This window comes from Zeus faber (assembly GCF_960531495.2).
Source record: "Zeus faber genome assembly, chromosome: 12".
Lineage (NCBI taxonomy): Eukaryota > Metazoa > Chordata > Actinopteri > Zeiformes > Zeidae > Zeus > Zeus faber.
The window spans coordinates 22456795-22482304 of record NC_137196.1 but is presented as its reverse complement, the minus strand read 5'-3'; the positions used below and the strand labels follow the sequence as shown (position 1 = coordinate 22482304).

Sequence of the window (25510 nt, the reverse complement as noted above, 5' to 3'; positions counted from 1 at the left end):
AGCCTAGGAGCTAGGAGACTGGCTAGGAGTTAGGAGACAGCTAGGAGCTAGGACACATTGTAGGATATAGTCTATGAGCTAGGAGACTGGCCAGGAGTTAGGAGACAGCTAGGAGCTAGGACACGTTGTAGGATATAGTCTTGGACCTCGGAGACAGCGTAGGATACATCGTAGGATATATAGCCTAGGAGCTAGGAGACTGGCCAGGAGTTAGGAGACAGCTAGGAGCTAGGACACATTGTAGGATATAGTCTTGGACCTCGGGGACAGCATAGGATACATCGTAGGATATAGCCTAGGAGCTAGGAGACTGGCTAGGAGTTAGGAGACAGCTAGGAGCTAGGACACATTGTAGGATATGGTCTATGAGCTAGGAGACTGGCCAGGAGTTAGGAGACAGCTAGGAGCTAGGACACGTTGTAGGATATAGTCTTGGACCTCGGAGACAGCGTAGGATACATCGTAGGATATATAGCCTAGGAGCTAGGAGACTGGCCAGGAGTTAGAAGACAGCTAGGAGCTAGGACACATTGTAGGATATAGTCTTGGACCTCAAGGACAGCGTAGGATACATCGTAGGATATAGCCTAGGAGCTAGGAGACTGGCTAGGAGTTAGGAGACAGCTAGGAGCTAGGACACATTGTAGGATATGGTCTATGAGCTAGGAGACTGGCCAGGAGTTAGGAGACAGCTAGGAGCTAGGACACGTTGTAGGATATAGTCTTGGACCTCGGAGACAGCGTAGGATACATCGTAGGATATATAGCCTAGGACCTAGGAGACTGGCCAGGAGTTAGGAGACAGCTAGGAGCTAGGACACATTGTAGGATATAGTCTTGGACCTCGGGGACAGCGTAGGATACATCGTAGGATATAGCCTAGGAGCTAGGAGACTGGCTAGGAGTTAGGAGACAGCTAGGAGCTAGGACACATTGTAGGATATAGTCTTGGACCTCAAGGACAGCGTAGGATACATCGTAGGATATAGCCTAGGAGCTAGGAGACTGGCTAGGAGTTAGGAGACAGCTAGGAGCTAGGACACATTGTAGGATATGGTCTATGAGCTAGGAGTCTGGCCAGGAGTTAGGAGACAGCTAGGAGCTAGGACACGTTGTAGGATATAGTCTTGGACCTCGGAGACAGCGTAGGATACATCGTAGGATATATAGCCTAGGACCTAGGAGACTGGCCAGGAGTTAGGAGACAGCTAGGAGCTAGGACACATTGTAGGATATAGTCTTGGACCTCGGGGACAGCGTAGGATACATCGTAGGATATAGCCTAGGAGCTAGGAGACTGGCTAGGAGTTAGGAGACAGCTAGGAGCTAGGACACATTGTAGGATATGGTCTATGAGCTAGGAGACTGGCCAGGAGTTAGGAGACAGCTAGGAGCTAGGACACGTTGTAGGATATAGTCTTGGACCTCGGAGACAGCGTAGGATACATCGTAGGGATATATAGCCTAGGAGCTAGGAGACTGGCCAGGAGTTAGGAGACAGCTAGGAGCTAGAACACATTGTAGGATATAGTCTTGGACCTCGGGGACAGCGTAGGATACATCGTAGGATATAGCCTAGGAGCTAGGAGACTGGCTAGGAGTTAGGAGACAGCTAGGAGCTAGGACACATTGTAGGATATGGTCTATGAGCTAGGAGACTGGCCAGGAGTTAGGAGACAGCTAGGAGCCAGGACACGTTGTAGGATATAGTCTTGGACCTCGGAGACAGCGTAGGATACATCGTAGGATATAGCCTAGGAGCTACGAGACACGTAGGAGGCAGAGTAGGGGCTAGGAGACAGTGTAGGATATAGTCTAGGAGCTAGGACACAGTGTAGGAGTCCCCAGTTGCCGCAGCTACTGGGGGCGGGGCTGTATGGAGTTACCATGTATAGTGATGAAAGGTACGACTCCTTTTTTTTTTTTTTTTAAATGATACTCGATTCTTGACGATTCGGAACATTAACAAATATTCGCTCAGTTTTCAGACCGTTCCTATCAGTCGGTGTAACGGGTGGTGTGCGAGGGACGAAGCTGAGACGAGTCGGTTCTCACAACAGTCATTTCATTCCGTCAAAAGGATTGATTTGGGGGGGGGATACAAAGTGTGAATCCGTTCATTCAAGTCCACCCAATACGAATTTTGTCGAATGTCCTCTTTGTTTGTGGGGTTGTTGGTTTTTTTTTTAGTTGAGTCGTTCGCTGGGGACGAATCGTTCGCGAGTCCTGCATCAGTATCACCATGTTTACACGCGTTTCCCAGGCGACTGGGGTCGATAACACGGACAGACAGGCGGGCGGGCGGGCAGACAGACAGGACAGCTGGACAGGCCTCTTCTTCCCCCTGGGAAACCTCTGGGGGAGATGTTATAACAAAGAGTTGTTTTATATATTGGCCCTTGGCCCGCTGTTCCCAACCGAGAGAACCGTTTCGGCTGCAAAAACTGTTGGAGGAGCAGCGCGGCACACTCGTTTAACCCCGGGTTCACTCTTGGCCGCAGGTAAATGAAACATGACGACCGTGGTCGCCCAGTCCAACTACATCTTCGGCCTGCGGAAGAATGTCATCAATAACATCTGTTTCATCGACGAGCACACCGTCATCTTCCCCGCAGGAAACAACTGCGTGCGCTACAACACCGACCAGAAATGGCAGAGGTTCATCCCAGGTAGGCCCCATTGGGTGTCTTTATTTTAATTTTATCCTTATTCTTTTATTTTATTTTTTTATTTTTATTTTGATTTAACCGGTTCCACGTCTCACCTGAGGCCGGCGGCGGCGGCGGCGACGACGTTGTTGTTCTTCTTCTCCTTCGTCTCCGTTTAACGGCAGTTGGCGTCCACGCCGTCTCACTCCTGCCACCTTCAGGTTTTATTCCGACTCAGCGTCCGTTCGTTTAAAGCCGTTTTTCCAGTCCAGTCGCCCTTGAAAAGAAAACAAACAAACAACAACAAAACACCACCACTTCTTCCCTTCAACACCGTCTCCACATTGTAATACGCCTTGTCATTGTGTTATGCTTGCGTTTCTTGTGCTTCTCGTGTATGTCCCCTGGCGTCGGTCGCAAGGACCCCTCGGGTGTTTTCCTCCTGTGAAAAGTGTGCTGTAAGGTTCTCACCCTGCTTATTATTATTATTATTATTATTATTATTATTATTATTATTACTTGCTCTTCCCGTTTTATTCCCCGACTTCCTGACACACCTGCTCCACTCTGCTCCTTTGGAAACATGCGTAAACGCCTCCTTTTGCTTTATCCCTGCTGAGTCCTGCTGACAGTTGGACCTGGACCCCACCTGGTATTCCGTATTAATTTGACAAAGGGTCTTTGTCGGAATCAATTCAGTCACCTCAAATGGGATTGATCTCGACCTTTGACCCTTGCCCCTTGCCCTTGGAAATTACCTCCAACCCCACAAACGATACCGTGTGAACGGATGAATTTACTGTGCCAGCGCTGTATGTGAAAGTAGTATCGCTCACAATTCTATTGTTTCAAAAGTTGTACAGTTTAAAAAAAGTTGTACTTTATATTAATTTATGCACGGATGTGAGATGCAAAATTTCATATTTCACCTAGAAGGTGCAGCCGATTACCACACGTGATGTTTGGCCGACTGCCATCCTCTTGAAACAACGACAGTATTAGTGTTCATCGTGCATCGGCGCCCTTCATACTATTCTGAGTGAGCGAAGGCTGTTCCTCAAGTGCCGTCGGTCACAGCACTGACTCGAGCCGCGTGCTTTGTTTCCTCGACCAGGCACAGAGAACAGCAAGGGCATGCAGGCCATGGCCCTCAGCCCCAACCGGCGCTACCTGGCCGTGGCGGAGCGCGGAGACAAGGCCACCATCACCGTGCACGACCTCCAGCACGAGCAGGGCCGGAAGAAGAAGATCCAGGGCGTGGGCGATCTAGCCGCCGAGGAGTTCGTGTACATGGACTTCTCTCCGGATTCCAAGTACCTGATTGGCCAGACAGGCGCCCCGGAGTGGATGCTGATTTTGTGGCTATGGGAGAAAAATAAGGTCTTGTCAACCATCAGAAGCAGCGTGACACTCCCTGTGAACCAGGTAGGACACACGCACACACATGACAAGGCAGACTTCAACTCCAATTCCAACTGGGTATTCATATAGTACCAAACAGACAATATAATTTGCACCAATACAGGAATACTCTCATATTGGAAGAACCTGGCGTGTTATTACCATTTTGATCCCGTTTATCAGGTCAGCTTCAACCCGAACAACAACACTCAGATGTGCGTCAGCGGTTTCGCCGCGCTCAAGCTGTTCCGCTACGCCGAGGGAGCCCTGAAGCAGAGCAACGCGGCCAAGATCGAGTCCTTCAACCTGCTGTGCCACACCTGGATGTCCGAGGACCGCATGATCGCCGGCACCGACACCGGCAGGCTGCTGGTGTTCGAGTCTGGGGACCTGCGCTGGGAGGTCAACTTTGCCTCCGAGCCGGAGGAGTCTGACAGGTGCCGCGTGGGGCTGCCGGCGGAAATGTCGTCAAGGGGTTTCCCCGCATGAAAACAGAGTTGTGGCGGGGGGGGGATTCATGTGGGGGCCCCGGGGCCGTAAGCAAACACTTTAATGTTTAAAGCAAGGAACGGCCTTGTATGTGAGCGAGATGTAAATGCCAAAGAAATGCACACACAGCATGCAAGTAAAATAACATGTCGTTGTTGTCAGGAACATTTGTTATTTGCCCACTCTGCTCATCTCCTCACTTAAGACACCAATGAATACTGATTTGTGTGTGTGTGTGTGTGTGTGTGTGTGTGTGTGTGTGTGTGTGTGTGTGTGTGTGTGTGTGTGTGTGTGTGTGTGTGTGTGTGTGTGTGTGTGTGTGTGTGTGTGTGTGTGTGTGTGTGTGTGCGCACGTGCGTGCGTACACGTGCGTGCGTGTGTGTGTGCCTGTGTGGCCCTGTATAGACAAACAGATAAAAAGCTCAGCGATGCCAAAGCGGAGGGACAGCCCACCAACTCCCGCATCACGTCCATTCTGTCCTACTCCAAGGGCTTTGCGTGCTCTTGTGGGCCCGGCAACGTCTTTCTGTTCGAGAAGAGCGAGGAGAAGGACAACTACCAGCAGACCAGGGAGATTCGGGTAAAATTCTCGGCCCCTCTCTTGACAGAATTAAACCCGAACGGGCGGGCCTTCTCGTATGCACCGTGTGTTCTCTCCTGACCGAACGCATTCGCGGCAGATCCCTCCGGACCCGTGCAGCAGCGATCCCAGCCAGGCAACGCTGCAGGAGGTGTGCACGCTGTGCATCAGCCCATCCGAGGAGACCCTCACCCTCACCACCAACGGAGGACAGATCTACAGCATCAACCTGTCCACAGCGGAGAGCAGCAAGGTGGCGGTGCAAAAAATATATACATATACACATTTTTTTATGAAATATATATATATACATAAATATATCTTTTTCCATAGTATATAAAAAGATCCTATTATATTTTATTGTTTTTATTATTATTATTTTTGTGAAAAAAAAAATTTGAAACTTGTTTTTTGGGGAATTTTTTTTAAAACAATACAATAAAAAATTGATATTTTCATATATATATATATATATATATATATATATATATATATATATATATATATATATATATATATATATATGTATATGTATATACTCAACTAAAACAAATTATGGTGAGTTTTGGTTGTTTGCATTATAGCTTCATGGGCTAGGGCGGGTCCTCAACCAGAATTCAATCTTCCATCGGGGAACCTCCCTTTAAAAAGCCCAGGAACCCCGTGGATTAGACGACCAAAGTCCTGACTTCTCGCATTTACCAGAGATTTCCCCTGTCTTTATAAACAAACCATTGGAACCAGGGAACTTGTGAGCTCACGAGACAGGACGCTCCCAGTTTGTGTTCTCTCCACATTAAAGTTGCCTTCTTTGTCTTTTTTTGCGGCGGCCTCTGGCAGTACACCGGTCCTAGATCTTTGTGTTGTCGTCCAACAGGGGGAGCCGGCACGCTTCGAGTACCTGTCCGACCCCTTTCATTCCAAACCCATCACCGGCCTATCCATCTGCATCCGCAAGCCTCTCATAGCCACCTGCTCCCTGGACTGCTCGGTCCGCATCTGGAACTTTGAAACCAAGTGAGCGACGAAACGGGCCCCCCTGCCGCGTCCTCACTCCGGGGTGGGGACCCGCTCACGCCGCGGTGTGTGTCGTTTCCCCTCGTTGACTTGTCGTTGTCTCCGCTGCTCTTCCCCGGTGACCCACTGCCAGCGTGCTGGAGCTGTACAAGGAGTTCCAGGAGGAGACCTACAGCGTGGCGCTGCACACCTCCGGCCTGTTCATCATGGTGGGCTTCCCCGACAAGCTGCGCATGATGAACCTGCTCATCGATGACATCCGCACGTTCAATTCGTTCAACGTGCGCGCCTGTCGAGAGGTGCGTGAGACCCGGCTCCGGCCCCACTGTTCCCGGGGGTTGCAGTTTGGATTACGTGAGAACACGGATGTACACATTTACCCATAAACATACACATATGAAGACTGAGAATGAGTCTGAATGTCCACCATGTCATCAAGTTCTGTTGATCTTATCTCTCATCATCAGAATCAAAATGAAACCAATCACCGACTTCTTGACTTAAGCAGATGATGCACTTTGGTTTCTTTATCATTATCTATTGGTGTGTGTGTGTGTGTGTGTGTGTGTGTGTGTGTGTGTGTGTGTGTGTGTGTGTGTGTGTGTGTGTGCGCGCGAGTTCTCTTTTTCTATCAGGTATTCCTTGTTTAAGGTCCTCTAGGAACTTTGTGGGAAGTGCAGTGGATGAGTGTTTCGTCTTTCAAGGCTCCTTCTATCATATTAGCATAGCTTTTTGTTCTCTTTCCTCTCGCTCTCTCGCTCTCTCTCTCTCTCTCTCTCTCTCTCTCTCTCTCTCCCTCTCCCCCTCTCCCCCCCTGCACTTGCCATCCCAAACGCAGCACTAATGAGTTTTACATACTTAAAAGCAGGTGTTAAGTTGAAAGGATACTGCACTTTGTTTGTGCTTGTAATCCTCTTCCTCACGCCCTCAAGCTCCAGCTCTGTGTTTTCTAATGAGGACACAAGTGGCGCTTAGCTCCGTTAAGGGAAACATGGTTTCAAGGAGAAGAGTAATCAAAAACGGTGTCTCTCTCTCTCTCTCTCTCTCTCTCTCTCTCTCTCTCTCTCTCTCTCTCTCTCTCTCTCTCTCTCTCTCTCTCCGTCCAGGTCGTATTTAGTCACGGCGGTCACATGTTCGCGGCCATCAGCGGAAACATCATCCACATCTACTCCGTCGCCACCTTCGAGGATGTCCTCGTTCTCAAGGGACACAACAGGAACGTAAGCATTGAAGACGGGAAATGAAATTAATTTCCAGCGGAGCCCGGGGCGAGCCCGGGGCGAGCCCGGGGCGAGGCTGGGCGAGGGCTCTCGGCAGGGGTGGGTTCTGAACCGCTCGCCTGTGGTGTGGTTCCTTGGCGGCAGGTCAGCGCCATCACGTGGAGCCTGGACGACAGCCGGCTGGTGTCGTGCGGGGAGGACGGCGCCGTGTACGAGTGGAACACGCTCAATGGGAAGCGCGAGTCCGAGAGCGTCCTCAAGTCCTGCCACTACACGGGCGTCTGCATCCTGGCTGACGCCCGCACCATCTTCGCCGTGGGAACCAGCCTCAAGGAGATCCTCGACTGCCAGGTCGGTTTTCCCCCGCCGGTGGACGATTTTCCAGATCTGGGGAAAGAAAACTCCCTGACTGATTTCGCTCGTTGGATGAACCGCAGCCCCCAGGCTTTTACTTTATGATCCTTGAAGGATTCCAGGGTTTTTTCGCGTCTTGTTTACATTGGAGGTCGCAACTTTCAACTCCAACGTCGCCAAACGAATGAGTGCTCACTACACCGTGTTCCAAATTATTATGCAAATTGGATTAAATTTTTTGTTTTTCAATTAAACTCATGGATGGTATTGTGTCTCAGGGCTCTTTGGATCACTGAAATCAATCTCAGACACCTGTGATAATTAGTTTGCCAGGTTAGCCCAATTAAAGGAAAACTACTTAAGAAGGAAGTTCCACATTATTAAGCAGGCCACAGGTTTCATGCAATATGGGAAAGAAAAAGGATCTCTCTGCTGCCGAAAAGCATCAAATAGTGCAATGCCTTGGACAAGGTATGAAAACATTACATATTTCACAAAAACTTAAGCGTGATCATAGTACTGTGAAGAGATTTGTGGCTGATTCAGAACACAGACGGGTTGGTGCAGATAGAGGCATAATGAGGAAGGTTTCTGCCACAAATTCATGGGATTAAGAGAGCAGCTGCTAAAATGCCGTAACAAAGCAGCAAACAGGTATTTGAAGCTGCTGGTGCCTCTAGAGTCCCGTGAAGCTCAAGGTGTAGGATCCTCCAGAGGCTTGCAGCTGTGCATAAACCTACTATTGGGCCCCCCCTAACCAACGCTCACAAGCAGAAACGGTGGCAGTGGGCCCAGAAATACATGAAGACTCATTTTCAAACAGTCTTGTTTACTGATGAGTGCCGTGCAACCGTGGATGGTCCACATGGATGGAGTAGTGGATGGTCGGTGGATGGCCACCATGTCCCAACAAAGCTGCGGCATCAGCAAGGAGGTGGAGGAGTCATGTTTTGGGCCGGAATCATGGGGAGAGAGCTGGTAGGCCCCTTTAGGGTCCCTGAAGGTGTGAAAATGACCTCGGCAAAGTATATAGAGTTTGTGACTGACCACTTTCTTCCATGGTACAACAAGAAGAAACGTGCCTTCCGTAGCAAAATCATCTTCATGCATGACAATGCAACATCTCATGCTGCAAAGAATATCTCTGTGTCATTGGCTGCTATGGGCATAAAAGGAGAGAAACTCATGGTGTGGCCCCCATCCTCCCCTGACCTCAACCCTATTGAGAACCTTTGGAGGATCCCCAAGGAAAAGATCTATGAGGGTGGGAGGCAGTTGGCATCAAAACAGCAGCTCTGGGAGGCTATTCTGACGTCCTGCAAAGAAATTCAAACAAAAACTCTCCAAAAACTCACAAGCTCAATGGATGCAAGAAATGTGACGGTGATATCAAAGAAGGCTCCTATGTTAACATGGAACTTGGCCTGTTAAGATGTTTTTGATTGAAATAGCTTTTGATTTCAGTAAATATGATCTCCTAAAGCTGCACATTCAACAAATGACCATTTTCAGTTCTTTACAACCTATAAAATGTTTGGAAACTCTGTTGTGCATAATAATTTGGAACAGTGCATTTTGAGTTTTTTATTTTTGAAAAAAATACTGTTATCATTGGGAGGTTTGTTCAATAACATTCGTATTATACCCTAACGGTTGATGACTTGAAAATTATACTGACTGTCATTTGCATCGACTATTAAGGAAAATCAGAGAAAAATATAATTTGCATAATAATTCGGAACGCGGTGTACTCACATCATTCAACGTAGCTACACTTTTAGAATTTCACAGTGATAATGTGCATTTCTGTAACTGTGGTTCAGTGGCCCCCCCTGTGCTTACCCAAAGTGCTTCTACTGTATATGAGATAATTAATTCCGCCATTATATACGTTTGCAGCCACTAAGCACAGCTTTTCGTAGCCCTTAAACACCACTTGAGAAGCCAGCGCAAAACGAAGCTTCACAAGACCCCTGACCCCTTCACATTTTAGACGCTTCCTGCCGAGGCAAAACCTCCACTCATTACTCTCTTTGTAGCGCTAAAAGAAAGAACAAATGCAGCTATAAAGAAAGATTTTAGTACAAGAACCCCAAGAAGTACAATGAAAATGCGTAATCACATTCATTGACCTTTTTTACATTTATTTATTTTTATTCTGAGCTACAGCTGCTGTTACAGAGCAGGCTTTCAGGGCGACGTGGTGCATTCAGCTCTCCACCGGGTTTTTGTATAGATGAGAAAAACGTCTGATTGGCAGCCTGAGCTGCGAGCTTCTTCCGTGAGGGACTGAGCCATCAGACACAGGAGCCGCAGGTTGATTTTGGCAAAATTTAGGGGTTTATTTATAAAAAATGTCAACAACTTAAGATGGGTTGCAGAAACAATTTTCAATTTTCCTCATCGGTCCTGTCCTCGTTAGGGAAGCTGACCAGGCGTGGTCTGTCCTGTCCACATCCACCACACTGCAGTACGCTCCTCACTCCTCCTCCTGTTTGTCCTGACCGTTTTTTCATTTCTTACGTGGTGTCCTTTCTCTCTGCAACATATTACCTGCGACTAACAAGCACACGCTCTACGGTTCCTGCTTCCTGGCAACGATCACGTAAACGTAGTTGGTTGCTTCCCTCTAATGTGAAGTGCAAAATAATTTGTCCTATTTTGAAATGGTCATGGTTGTTTCCTCTCTCCTACTTCTAACAACAACAACCACAACTCTTTGGGATATAAATGTCCTCCTCTTATCTCCCCATCCCAGTCCAGCCGCTCTTTATTGATTTCCTTCCATGAAATGCTAATATGTGGGTCTGTGTTTCCATTTTTTACTGCTTGTTTGTTCTAATTTGTCCATTATTTCATTACCCAGAATACCTGTACGAGCAGGAACCCAAATGAATATGACTATGAATATGCGCCTTGTTTCCTTATTTTTGCGCTTATTGATATTATTTTGTAAAGTGAATCCTGATGATTATTGGATGCGCTGTACATGGGACCATACGGTGCAGAGACTGAGCAACCCCTCCCAACGACATGCACGGGAGGGAACCTATAAAGGGACATGGCCAAACCAAAAATATTTTCAAACGGGGAACTAAACAAGAGTTGCGTTTTATTTATTTTTTTAATAAATGCAAAATAAATACAAAACATTCATCTATAAAAAGGAATTATTGCTAAAGTAAAAACAAAATAAACCACCACCGCCCATGAGGTCGAAGGGAACGGACTCTCATGTTATACGAAACAAAACCTATGTGTCAATATTATTTGTTTTAACTTTATGTGCGTTATGAGTGCAGTGTGTAAAAAGATCATTCAAAGTCATTACAAAAATAGGGGAAATATAAAGCCCTTTTAAAGTTAAACGGTGTGGGTGCGGGAGTGTCCATCACCACCACCACCTTCTTCTTCTATATCTATGGAATGTATATTAATAAATCTGTACATAGAGCTGTGAGCTTCGATCAGTTATAAAACCAAAAAAATCACGAGTATATTAACTCTACAAACTACAATATTTGGGGCCAAAGCGTCTTTTGCAATCTTATGTGTGGATCAGAAAAGTAGTTTCTCATTCCAACGTAAAAGTCTTTGACGTGTGTTGGACGGGCTGTGGTGGTTGTGCTCCGCAGGTCCGCAGCGAGGTGTCCGACAAGGACGTGGACTACACAGCTCTCGCCGTCACCCGCTCCGGAAAGGTGATCTTCATCGGGACGTCCAGCGGCACAGTGAGGGCCATCAAGTACCCCTTCTCTGCCCACAACGAATTCATCGAGTACCAGGCCCATTGCGGCCCAGTCACCAGGGTGAGGACCAGGGGTGTGACGTTTCAGAAACTGTCCGAAACGTTGGTTTTGTTTTTTGTTGTTCTTGTCATTTTTTTTTTCATATAAATCTTCCCAGAAACATCTAAAAAAGCAAATTTGACCATACAACATACTGTACGTAAAATACAATTAATATATACTATATGCTGCCCAGGTTGCAAAACTGAAGAATTCCTGCACGCATGACTTTATTAATACTTAATTCATACAAAAAAAAAATTATCCATAATTTCCCCACCCTTTAACAACACAGTTGTATTCACAAGTTATGTTGATAATTATAATTATACCTGTAATTATAATTATATACAATTATACCTGGTTTCGGAGAGACTGTCATTTATTAACACTTATATTAAGGCCTCCACTTTAACCTTTTGCTTTTCCCATTGGTTTGGCAGGTTAGATCCTCCTTTTGACATTAAAATATTCTATATATTCAACCTGCAAAATCAGAAGATTTTCAAGGGTTATGAATTTTCAATGATGGAACCTCTTTATCGAAATGCAAATGAGCCGGGTGATGTGATTTGTGTCCCCTCCAGATGCTGATCACCTTCGACGAGCACCTCCTCCTGACGGTGTCGGACGACGGCTGCCTGCTGCTGTGGAAGATCACCGACAAGGACGGCCTCTGCCTCCGGAGGGACAAGGACATCACCTACACCGAGGAGATCCTCGTCACCAGGGCCGACCTGGAAGAAAAGGTCCGTTGGGGTGGAGCGACACCCGTCCTGTCCTCACCGATTTGGCACCCGGGCGCAAAACCCCTCCGTCCGCCCCGCCATGAGCTCACACTTAACCCACTATTTGTTTTTTCTAACTATGGGAAAAAAATATGGCCAGAAATTAAGCCGTGACAATAAGTGTCAATAATTGTCAGGGCTTGATTGAGGGCACACTGTATATCTTCAAGACCATTCCGCATCAATCAGTCAGTCAGTCAAATCACCCAGTTTCCACACAAGACCATCTTAAAAATCTAGGATTTTGGGCACATTCGGAAGGCTTGAAGTAGTAACAGGCAGCAGTAAAAGGGGGCTACAGGCAGCGATATTAGCAGTTTATTGTGAATGGCTTCCAACACTAAAAGCTCCAGACGGGGGCGACGTGGTAAACACAGTTTCACTCTTTCACTCTGCCAATTATCTATGTTGCCTATGTCAAGAAACACATCAGGGTGCGTGTGTGTGGGTGTGAATAATAACATGCATTCATCATTGGAAAATAATAAAACTCTTTTAGCTCTCTCTGTCAATATTTGTGTGTGTGTGTGTGTGTGTGTGTGTGTGTGTGTTGCGTGTGTGTGTGTGTGTGTTGCGTGTCTTGGTGTGTGTCCCATCATCCAGAACCAGCACATGCTGGAGCTGAAGACCCGGGTGGACGAGCTGAAGATGGAGAACGAGTACCAGCTCCGCCTGAGGGACATCACTTACAACGAGAAGGTCAAGGACCTCTCGGACGAATTCATCAGGGAGATCAGATCTCTGGAGGCTACGATCCAGGTACCCCCCCCCTCCAGAACACACATTACTATCTGCCGGTGATTATGTGATCTAGATATGTCATTCCATGTGAAGTAAAACACACTCGCCTCTTCGTTACGCGTCCATGTTTATCGGCTTTTAAACGTCAACAGCTTGTCCACAGTCCTTCTTTCAACAGGAAATACAGCATCTCAAAATCTCATCAGCGGAGTATTGACCCCCGATGGATGGGATTGTGCGCTCTATCTTGACAAGTGAAGTTCAAAAAGTTCAGCTCTTCTTTGAGACTCTGTTTTTGACGAGTCACTCAGAAAAAATAGTCATTCAGTTTTCCGACTCAATGTTCATCTGACTGACGGTTGGTATAACGCTAATCACTGAAAGTCAAACAGTATATGCAGTGTGTGTATGTGTGTATATATATATATATATATATATATATATATATATATATATATATATATATATATATAAACATATATACTGTAAACACAATCCAATTGCTTCCTTTTGAAAATGGGATTCTGAGTGACAACTATCGGTCGCTCCGTTTTTAACGACGCTCTGGTCACCGGGGGGGCACTCTTCCATTGACTAATTATGGCCGAGGTCAGCGCTCAGGAAGGTACACAACCATGCAACGACAAAAGAGCCCACTGTAAAGACCTTTCCTTCAGCTTGTTTTGACAATCCCCTTCTGTACTAGCAATTGTTTCGCAGGGAATATTGATTGTGGCACTCCAAATTGGCTCAGGTAGAGAAATTAACCACAAAAGCCCACAAAGTGAGTCACTGTCACATCAGAAGGCTCTGAGCTCCATAAAGATGTCGTACACATGCTGTAGGTTATGACGACGGAAAGCGAAAGGCGGGAGATTGCTCAGCAGAAAGCCACGGCGGAGGATGCAGACAAACACCTGAAAGAACTGCAGGACCTAGGTAAGAGAGAGAAAAACAACTGAAAGAACTGCAGAGGGTGGGTAAGAGAGAGAAAAACACTCGAGAGAACTGCAAATGACTCAAGGAGTCCCGGCAGAAACCGTTTAAAAGTCAACCGAGGTTCGACTGAGCGGAAGAATGGAAAAGAAAGTTATGGATGGGGAAAAATCTATGAATGCAGTTTAGGTTTATTGTATATTGCCATTTTTCCAATTTTTTATTTTGGTTTATATATTTTTTTTTACTGTTGATTTATTCCATATTTCCATTTTTTTCTCTATTTTTTGTTTCCTTTATTTATTATTATTGTTGTTTATAGTTTCTCTGTGAGCTCTGGGGATGAATGAAGTATCGATCCATCGATCCATCCATCCAACGATGGATCCATCCATCCATCCATCCATCCATCCATCCATCCATCTATCCATCTATCCATCTATTTATCTATCCATCAATCGCCCTCTCTCAGAGTCGAGGAACGACCAGAAGCTGCTGATGGAGTATGAGAAGTATGACGAGCTGGAGCGTCGCTGTCAGCTCATGCAGGAGGAATACGAGCAGCGTCTGGTGGCCACGGAGGCCAGCCACGCGTTGGTGCTGGAGGAGCTCAAAAACATGCACGAGGTCAAGCTGCAGGACAGCATGAAGCTGCTGACCAAGGTCAGTCTCCCCAAGTGCCTCTGCTGGGTCTAGTTCCAGACAAATTAAGGACCAGGAAAGGGTTTTACAGTCACTAAATGATTGATAAAAAAAATAATAATAGATTAAAGATGCATACATGTTAGCATGTTGTTGGCGAAAATAATAATAATAATAATAATAATATTTTTTACTATTTTTATTATAATAGTTTACTATTTGCTAGCAAAGTGCATTTGATAAAAATAGGTAACTTTTATACTAGTTTAACTTTTTATCAAGTTATCGGTTACCAGTTTCAGTCCACAGTCAAAACAAACTGAATTTAGCCGACTTTGAGTATTGCAAGAGCGCAAAGTTGGTCTTAAATTTCACTCAAAATTGCAGTAAAAAGGGTATTCAAATGTATTTAAACAAACCTTAGGAATACAATAAAATCATTTCTGATTTTATTTTGATTAATTTTCTATATATTCTATTTTAAGGTGCCTACAAATACCAAGAACCAACATAAACTCAGAGTAGATCTACATTAATTGTTTATGGAGATTATAGTCAATATAGAATTTGAGTCTTGAAAAAAAAAAGCTTTTTTTTTCATAGTTGAAAGTCAGCGTGTCCTGTTTGCCCTTTTTAACTCTGGGCCCTAGCGACTCTTGAGTCGGGTAAATTTCGAGAGGGATACAGCCTTTGAAGCTTCTCCGCGAACGCGAGGAGCCGCCATGACACTTGCGGCTGCTTGTTGTCCAGTGTCAGGACGAGGCGCGGCAGCACACGCGGGAGTTCGAGGAAATGACCAAGCAGATCGAGGAGGACGGCGACCTGGAGATCTACGAGATCCGCGTCAAGTACGAGAAGCGGCTGCAGAAGGAGAAGGAGATCAACGTGAAGATGGAGGGAGAGATTGGCATCATGAAGAAGAGGGTGGGGCGCCATTTCCTTCTCCTTGTCCGACGCAGCACACCCTAACACCTCCTCCCTCCACATTGCTCGTCCAATTTGGCCGTTTCTACGTTCCGTGAGCTGCAGCACTCTATTTTCCGGATAAAATTCTGTGATCTTGTTGGAATGTGTTGCAAATTTTCCATTTTTCTAAAGGCGTTCGCGATGCTATTTAAATTCGAATCTAGCAGGCTGGAGCATCCAACAGTATAATTGCAAGGCTCTCTAACTTTCTCTATTCCTTACTTTCACCGTGCAGCCTTCAGTCAGGAGGACAGGAAGCTCAGTAACTTTATACTGGAGCTCCACGTCAACAGAGCGCTGCGGTGCCCGCTGTAGCTCATGCAAAACATCCCTCTAACGGCTGCCGGGAGGCCTCTTTTGACAAACTTTAACAAAAGAACAAAAGCAAAAGTTACTGATTTGTTCCTCACTTCCCACCGTGTGACTCCCAGCTCAACAGTCTGCAGAAGACGATCGATGACAAGAGCGCGGACATCGAGAAGCTGAAGCAGGAGAAGCAGAAGCTGCACTGCATGATCCGCGGCCTGGAGGACGACATCCACGGCCTGGAGAAGGCCATCGCCGAGCGGGACGACACCATACACGACAAGGTGATCGCGCGATGTTCGCTTTAGCAGAAATGAAGGCTTCAAACTGTCTGACATTGGTGCTCTTTCACACAAAATGATTTGCTTCCGATAAAAAAACAATGCATGCCCCTGTGCAACCTCAAAAGGAGGTGAATTTGGCTAAAAGCGTAAAATTGTTCCTAAACCTCACTCAAAACGGATTGATTGTTGATTGATTCTGCCCTTCGTTTTCCCTGCCTCGGATGGCGCGCAGGAGAACAGGATCCGTGACTTGAAGTGCATGAACCAAGAGCTGGAATCGTTCAAGTTTGTTCTCGACCAGAAGATCAAAGAGCTGCAGAAACGAATCGAGCCCTACGAAATTGAAATCAAAGAGATGAAGGAGCAGATCCGTGAGGTGAGGTGAGGTGTGTGTGTGTGTGTGTGTGTGTGTGTGTGTGTGTGTGTGTGTGTGTGTGTGTGTGTGTGTGTGTGTGTGTGTGTGTGTGTGCATGTGTGCGTGCGTGCGTGCTCCCTTGCGTGCGTATGCGTATGCGTATGCGTGTACTATCTATTATTTTATACTCAAGGTGCAACAGTTCCAGCTTCTTTATTTCTGAGTGCTGCAGGTTCAATGGTATTCAAACTTTAGTTCGTCCCTAGTGGAGCGTAAATGAACTGCAGGTGGCACGGAAAAACATTTAAATATAAATACGTACGTTTAAATTATTCAAGCATAAGTCCTCACTTTTAAGCACTTCACTTCACTTCACTTCACTTGTTTGACATGATTGTAATTCAATTTGAACAATTTGTTTCTGAAATGGTTTATTTCATGTTTTTGTCATCATTTTCCAGTAATGTTCATGACCTTAATTTCTTCTTCACTCATCAACAAATCTTTTTGACAAATTAAAAAAAAAAAAAAAAAATTGCGTCAAGTCCTTGAAATTTAAGGCTGAATGCCACTGGTTTGAAGTAATAAGTGAGAAAAGTCTTGGAACCAGTTGATTCGCAGCCTCATTTCACTCGCCCCGACTGATTAATTTTTTTTCGATTCAGCCTTAAAACATTACGAGATGATGAATAACGAGAGTGACAATTTTTTATGGGAGTGCAATCTTTGATAGGAAATCGTCTTTGTCAACCGTTGTTCTGTCAGATGTACGAGGAGCTGGAGCGCTTCCACCAGAAGAACATCCAGCTGGATCTGACCGTCGGCAACCTAAAGCTCAAAGTGAAGGCCACGGACAAAGAGAAGCGCAAGGAGATGCAGAAAGTTGGTTCCTTAGCGACGCATTCAAAGCCATTAACCGCATCAGCGTCGTCTGGAGCGCAGCATTATGATGTTGTGTCGGGTTGTAAAAATATATTTGAAATAGCATCCCAGGGAGTCACGAATGAGCATTGCAATACAGCCGCTTATAATTCCTCCGCAGCACGTTCTATAAGTTCAAGTTCAAGAGATTATTTGTCACATACACAGAGCGCTCAGCTTTCTGGCAACGCACTTCCCTTCTCTGTGCAGGTGAAGGACTTGCAGATCCAGGCGCACAGGTTTAAAATGGACCTCCACAGCTGCATGGCCTTCATCCAGGATCCCAAGAAACTCAAAGGCAGCATGAAGAAGCTCCACAGCCGCTACATTCTGGAGGGCGATAAGGTGAGCGGCAACACGGCGGCTCCCGTCCGGCCGAGCGGGTGTTGGAGCTTCCCGGGGTCCCGGGGGGCCGAACGGACACAGCAGTTTAAGCAGAATGCTGTCAGGTCAACGCAGGTTGGTCGGCACGCTGCCATTTACCGGGATATTGTCTCAGAGCCGAGCCCTAACTTCACGGAGGCGTCCGCTTTTTGAGTACGAGACGTGACGGGGCAGCGTGCAAGGGCGTTTTGTGAATCACTCCGATGTGAGTACACGGAGCACACGGCCATCAGGCTCGAGGAACCTTGACAAAGTAATAGTTATTTGTGCATATTGTCCGGATGGATTGCAATGTCATTTCACCCCATGGATCGCTTCTTTTGTTGAAATCTTGGGATTGATAATAAGTATGAGCCATTATGCGTATGAACCAAGTTCAAGTTCAAGAGATAAGGTTTGAAGAATGAACCTTTCTTATGAGTAAAGAATAAAAAAAATTAAATGTGAGTGTAACATAATAGGTATTGACCAGAAGCACCTTGAAATGCTTCCAAGGCTATTTTTCAAGTACAAATTCAAGAAGCCTGCCAACAGCACTGTTCATATCTGAGCTGATACTGTATGGTAGGTAGCTTTGAATTTCTGCTGTAAGCCCTCTTCGCACTGCACGCAAATTCACAAACAAATTTGTGTTCATAATGTATTCATTTTGTATATATTTTTGTGTGTGTGTGTGTGTGTGCGTTGGCTTTTCAAGGTGGAGGTGGCAGACGTGGACACAAACATCCAGACGGAGTTCTTTCGTCAGCGAGAGCACCTGGAGCGCACGGTGGCCTCGCTGAAGGAGAAGCTCGCCAACGAAGCCGAGGTCCACCAGAAGAAACACATCAAGATCGTGCGGGTGAGCTGCCACGGAGATCCCGTAGCCGGAAGGAGGTCGCGGAATATGAAACGTTGAAACGGAGACCGGGGATGAGGCCAGGGTTATTCATACTGGAGAACCAACATGTTCACAGTTATGAAAAAAGAAAAAAGAAAAAAAAGTGATTTGGTGCTTCAGTACTGTTTGAGGAGGGTAACCATTCAAATAGTAGGTGCAATTTCATTTAGACAGTTAAAAGAATAAGAAACAAACATCCAACGCTCCTCCTCCTCCTCCACGACAGGAAAACATGTCTCTGATCAAGGAAATCAACGACCTGCGTAAGGAGGTGCGGCTGCTGAGGACCCGGGTCTACGAATACGAAATCCAAGCCGCCATGAACAAGAGGTCAAAGAGCAGGGGCGCCGCCCGCGGCGAGGCCAGGGAGGCCGCGGCTGACCCTGAGATGCCGTCGCAGGCCGCCCCGGGAGCCGCCCAAAGTTTCCAAGGTCAGTCCAGGCGTATGTGGTGGCACAACGTCAAGAGACTCAGTTCCATCCAGATTTGGGTTTTTTTTGGTCATTTTCTGCAGGATAAACTGAGCTGTTGAAGTCATTGCTGTCTGAAGTGGGCCATTCAATAATGGAATGATGGGACCGCTTAAAGACCCAAAACTACATTTTCCAATCCGCGTGAGCTCCCATTTCTCGTGATAAATCGAATCATTCTCCAGCTCGATAACCAGAACCATCACGTCACATTCCCTCATCGCGCCTATTCTCCGTCGCCTTCCTGGAGCTTTTAGAGAGCAATCTTTATAATCCAGCTAAATTACTAAATAGACCAAAAAATAATAACGCGTAGAAATAAAACTCTTGTCTTTGTGGCCCGTAGGAGCGTCCGAGGCGGAGCGGGTGGTGCGTCGGAACTTTGCCGTGCAAGGCGAACGAATCAGCCAGCCGCAGCTCCAGGACGCCCACGGGCAGGGCTTCTTCATCGCTCCCGTGTCCTCCAGCGTCCGCCTGCCACCGCTCACCGGCTAGCAGGGTTCCAAGCCTCCTCCACCCCCAGCTTCCAGCTCTGCTCATTTTGATGCAGCAGTTTTCTCTCGAGTGCTTCCATTGTGTTTGGGTAACTGTTCTGATGAAAGGAACAATGCTCTATTGCTAAAAAATGCTCTATTGTTACCGTTATACAATATGTCATCATAACTCTACTCTGAGTTGACCCCCAATGCAAATAAATGCAATTCACTGATTGTGTCATGGATGGGTTTTTTCCGCTCAACAAAGGGCATTGAACATTGCTTATGTGGCAGTCAAAACCTTAACAGAGCTTTAATTGAGGTTTATATTGTTGTTGTTTTTTTAAATACATGTATGATTGCATGATGATAGGCATTTCATGTAATGATGCCTGGCCTGTGTATATTCTGAAATTTTAAAGATCTGGGTCAATACCCCCGAAATATTGTAGAAAAGAATGTCACATCAGGGTCAGACGTCAGACAATAGCCATTGTGGCTCATCCGAGAGGCCGGCTCGGAGTGTGTGTGCATTACGCTATCTTCAGAGTGACAGAAACACTATTATTTTGTTTCAATGACATCACACCACTCCGCTAGCGCAAACACACACACACACACACACACAATAACACACACTAACCCACACACACACACACACACACACACACAGAGCGGCTTCCGCTGCAGAGCAGGCATTGTGTTCACCCCATTGTCTGAGCTCGGGCTCTCACCGAGAAGCAAAGCATAATGTCACCATCTCCTCCCAGCCCATGGCCCCTCTCCCCACTGCTCTTCTTTTTCTATCTAAGCAGACAAGATGGTGTTCCCTTGTGATGAGCAATTGGGGTTGGGAGGGGGTTCCCCTTTGGACGTGTCATTGTGTCACAGAACGCGTGCGTTGCCAGATGTGGGTGTACAGAGAGATCACAGTGTTGATGACGGGGCCACGGCGGCTCCTCCGGCTGTGAAGCTGGGACGTTCCATCCAACGCTGCCGTTTGTCGTCCTTCACCCGTCACCGTGCTGCGCTGGAGCCGCACTCACACAGTCAGGCTTAATGTGAGTGAGAGGTTATCCGGAGGCAATGGGAGGCACAGAGAGAGGGTACTACTGCCCTTTACGCCTTGAAGAGAAAAACAAAAACTCTCTGGAAGCTGCCAGCAGCCTTTGGCTAAGTGGAAGAATTTGTCTGGAGAATTACTCACTATTTTTGTTCACACTCTGGGAGAAAATGTTCCATGAAAGGGCCTTCTATGATTGTTGATCCTGTCCTGCCATAGTGCTGGAGAATCTTGACGGAAGATGCACTTGATGGGATGGCGACTGGATAATGAAAGGTAAATTGGAGTTTACATTCACTGCAGAATGAGTTAAAGCCTTATTTGAAATGAGAAACTAACGATGCTGCTTATTTCTTATTAAAAACTGAATATTAGATCATGTGAAAATTGATTAATAACAATCATTTACACACAAGGTTGAGAATTATTCCCATGTATAGCTCAAATCCTGTTAGGGAGTCACAGTATGATCACAAACTCTGACCCTAACCCATTATCCCACCAGTTGCTGTGCTGATTTGGAGGCCAGCTCAGCTGTAGGAATAAAGGAGGAGATGCTCAACTAAGATGCAGAGCTTCCATCAACCACGCCACACCAACCTGAACCACCCCCCCTTCATCCTGGAGCTGGACCCCGCCTCGGCCCAGCGCCGCCTGCTGGACGAGCAAGTGGAGCTGTGGTGGTTCCACGAGCCGCGCCACTCCCTGCTGTGCTACTGCACCTCGGTGGGCCTGGTCCTGGGCCTGGGTCTGGGCGGCGTGGGGATCCTCTCCACCACCTCCAGCCTGTCCGGGGAGTGGCGCCTGGGGGTGGGCACCGCGCTGTGCCTCCTGGCGCTGGCCGTCCTGCTCAAGCAGCTTCTCAGCTCCGCCATCCAGGACATGAATTGCATCCGCAGCCGGCACAGGATCGACCAGCTGAAGAGCGGCGGCCGGGCCGACCCGGTGCTGTTCCTGGCTGTGGCGCTGGCCCTCCTGCTGTGTGGGGCCGTGCTGCTCTACATGGCCACGGCCAAAGGCCGGCACAGCCAAGGGCCGGACGGCCGGGACATGCTGCGGTCCGGCCTGGCTCTGACGGTTGCCGGTGGAGCTATGACACTGGCTGTGGCCGGCTACACTGCCCTGGTGTACCTCCAGGGGAGGAGGGAGGAGAGGAGAGGGGGGAGGATGATGCTGACGATGGGGAGGGTGAGAACAAGGGGGAGGATGGGGAGCAGAGCCGTGAGGGTTTTCAGTGTGTCAGGGGGGCAGATGAGCCCGGCCCGGAGGGAGAACTCCCCGAGCAGAACCAGCCTGATCTGAACACCCTATGAGCGCCCCGAGGGAAGGATCTATCGAGGGAAAGGAAAGATGGCTGTGAAAGCGGTGGAACACATCAAGCTGAGATAAGAGCAAGCACAAAGAGATGAGTGCGAAGGCGGCTCTCTTTGCTTTGGTTGCTTTCTGGCTTCTTCTCAACAGGACTATAGAAGAAAAAAGGATCGGTCTTCCTGTGATTGATAGCTGCAATTACTGATGTAATTTCCCAGAATAACGTTGTCAGTCGCAATGCGACTACGTGGCAGCGCAATCACTTATATAGTGTCTTTTATGGAGGCCTTTTATTTTTTTTCAATTCAAGCAACTGTATATGAGTTAATACATTCAATTTAAATGAAAAATATATTTCGGAAGTACGTAGTACAATAACAATAAAATATAATTTGATTAATTTTACAAAGGTATAGAAGCATGTTATTCTACTGAATTCATATAAATTAATGACTACATTTTTCATATGCCTATTTACTATTCATGTAAAAAAATGGTGGAAATGGTGACATCAATGACAAATGACTGCAACAAAATTAACACTTTTACAATTAGAATCTTGGATGTGAAGTTTAAAAAAAAACCTGGTGCATTAAAGTTTTCCAAATTCATACTTCATTCATAGATCACGCTTTTTTTTTTTGTTCTCTTCAAAAAGACGCCATCTCGTGGCATCTTCCGGCGTTAAAAACCGCCTTCCTCCCTCTTCTTCACCCGATGGTGAACTGCAGGTCGTCGTCGCTGTCCCCCACGCTGTCGTTCTCCACCTCCTCCTCCTCCTCCTCCTCCTCTTCCTCCTTGCTTCCGCTCCGCCTCCCCACCGTCTCCCTCTCGCCGGTCTGGATGTAGTTGTCCTCGATGAAGCCGTCGTCGTCGTCCTCCTCCTCCATGCCTTCCCGGGTCCCGCCGCCCCCGGGGAAGGAGGCGGCGTCCTGGCCGTACTGGCTCACCCCGTCCGCCTCCAGCAGCAGCGAGTGGCGGTAGCTGGCCAGGAAGCGGTGGAACAGGCGGAACTTGACGGCCATCACCACCAGCGCCGAGGCGGTCAGGGCCGTGGCCAGACCGGCCGCCAGGTAGGACCAGGTATTGGAATTGGGGCTCAACTCCGGCCCCGTGACTCCTGAGTTATAAAACATAGGGAAAAAGTGAAAGATAACATTTGTACCTTTTCTTCCCTAAATCCTTAAAATCATCTACATAAGTAAATAGCTATGTAGTAATAGTAATGCCTACACCTATCATTTATAATACATTTTTATTGTATATTCAGAATAGTTATTTGGCTATTTCTGTTCTTTATTTTTGGCGATGATTTTGAGGATTCTTTTCTCATCTTTTGTTATTTTTATGATACAGCAATGGAGCAATCCTCGCCACAACAAATTCCTCAGATTCAGATTCTGATCTAAGTTTTGAGGTGTGGCATAACCGCAATGCAGAGTAATAAGTCCTCGTCCCCTTCATGAAACCAACGGTTCGTGCTCGAAAACCCACAAATAATTTGAATGAAATTGCTGTTCTGCAATGAACAATGCTCAAAATTTCCCCTAAAGACTGACATAAAATTAGACAGAAGCCTTATTAAGCATAAGGGGGAAATTACTTTTTCCACTTAACTTTTTTAATTTTTCCTTGATTGAAATACATGCGCATAATCACCATGTGGGCTTGACTGAAACTTTTTTTCGTCAAATCAATGATTTCTTTTAAGATGCATTACATATTCACTCAGGTTCCCTCTGTCTAATATTAGGAATCGGTGCTGTGAATCCTGGGATGGTGGGGCGACGCACCTGAAGCAACTATCTTGGTGTTGTTATTTAGAGAAGCATCTCCCAGTAGTTTTCGTTGGGGGCCTGTTGGCTCCCTCGCAGCCGACTCAGGGGGATGAGCGACGGCCATGAAGGCTCCACAAAGAAACAGCATCCACAGGACACTGCGCGCCGGGTTCTCCATCTCTCCCTCGCTCTCCCTCTCTCTCTCTCTCCAGGGCCTTTCATCAACCAAGGCAAAGAGAACGGATGACATTAAGAGAGGTGATAGACTTTGGAGGGTTTTTCAGACAATGCAACAGGGAATTATCTGAATTGTGAAGCTGCGTATGCGTGGGAAGCTGTCGCTGTGAGGGATTGAAGCACCCGGCAATTTCAATTTTCTCCCCAAGGCTATTATACCAAGAATGATGAGGTAAAAAAGGTCAAAATAAGTGTATATATGTGTGTGTATGTATATATATATATATATATATATGCTCTGTTTATCTATTTATCTATGTGTGTGTGTGTGTATGATTAAACAAACGGTTGTGGATTTTTCATCACCATCCCCTCCACACAACTCCATCCCCCCGAAAAGTCTGACACAACCCTTCTCTCTGAAGCAACTGGAGGAGGTCTGACTATCCCGAGAGGAGGAGTCTTTAACTCTGTCTGGACTCTGCTGGAATTCATTCTCACCTTTTATCAGCCCCCCCCCCCTCGCATTTTTGGTGCAACAGCACTACAGCCACAGGGAAAAGGCAATTGTGAAAAAATAAATAAATAAAAAATAAAAATTCCACACGCAGCCTGTAAAACGACCGGACCTAAGCTGCTCTCCCTCTCAGGATTCCCGCCTGTTTGGCTTCTTTCCTGAATGGACCCGTGAGGCTGTTCATCCTGATCTAATCCCGTTGTTGGCACCTTATTTATAGCTCTGGTCTTTCATTTCTGGGGCTTGTCTTGGGATCTGCCTTGTGGCTGCACGCGTTCACCTCGAATCCCGCGACGAGATGTAAAACCGGACGGAAAACCGGCCTGTAGGTGGTACGGTATGAGCCAGGTTTCTGGGTCACGGAACAGGATATCAAAGAGATCTTCTCAAAAGGCCGTGGCCGACGAGTGGCGACTCTCAGAGCTCAGTGTCATATGAACACATGGATGTGTAATAAATCATCACGATCGATCGGCTTGCAGCCATCTATAGCTGACATTTAAAGATCGGTTTTAACCGGTTATTGTATAGTACAGTATGTCGCTTCGTAGGAAACGGAAGGACAGCGTCGGCTCTCATCCTTTCATTCAGTTTAGGACGTCTGTGACTTTCCTCACAGCCATGACTAATCTAGGGATTTTTCTGATGCCTGGTTTGGTGTTTGTGAGGGAAAACAGTCTATCATCTGGCAGCGATTAAATCAGAAGGGTAAGACGTTGGTCTGAAATAACAATGAAAGAAAAAGAGGAAAAAAATACTTGTGGCTGAGAGCCACAAAACATCAGGAGTTCTATTATAAAAGGATGTTATAAAAAAAAAATATATATATATATATATCTCTTTTGTAAATACATTTTTTTTGTTCAAATCCTTCTCCGACAGCCAACTGGGGAAGAAAAAAACACAACGTGCTCCGTCTCGACTTTGTTCCAAATGTGGAGGGGGGGGGTAGAAAAGATGATGGCTGAGGAGAACAATGCCAAAATAATTTTAATCATCATGTCCAGTGGCTCAGAAT

At 46.6% G+C, this 25510-nt stretch overlaps 2 protein-coding genes across 2 annotated transcripts; both read left to right on the top strand.

Annotated features, from left to right (window-relative positions):
* Positions 1-2512: 2512 nt before the first annotated feature.
* Positions 2513-19665, top strand: cfap57 (cilia and flagella associated protein 57; the record flags this gene model as incomplete). Its single annotated transcript, XM_080010453.1, has 22 exons — positions 2513-2669; positions 3763-4073; positions 4233-4486; positions 4944-5118; positions 5219-5371; positions 5996-6135; positions 6269-6434; positions 7242-7355; positions 7500-7706; positions 11345-11518; positions 12085-12246; positions 12889-13044; positions 13872-13965; positions 14435-14625; positions 15355-15528; positions 16002-16160; positions 16393-16536; positions 17281-17397; positions 17647-17781; positions 18518-18661; positions 18927-19131; positions 19517-19665. 22 exons carry the CDS (start codon positions 2513-2515, stop codon positions 19663-19665), a joined length of 3681 nt encoding a protein of 1226 aa, XP_079866579.1.
* A 1611-nt stretch (positions 19666-21276) lies between these two features.
* Positions 21277-22011, top strand: tmem125b (transmembrane protein 125b; the record flags this gene model as incomplete). The annotated part of the gene is made up of 1 exon (XM_080010448.1): positions 21277-22011. The coding sequence occupies one exon, from the start codon at positions 21277-21279 to the stop codon at positions 22009-22011; it is 735 nt and encodes a 244-aa protein (XP_079866574.1).
* Positions 22012-25510: the final 3499 nt, after the last annotated feature.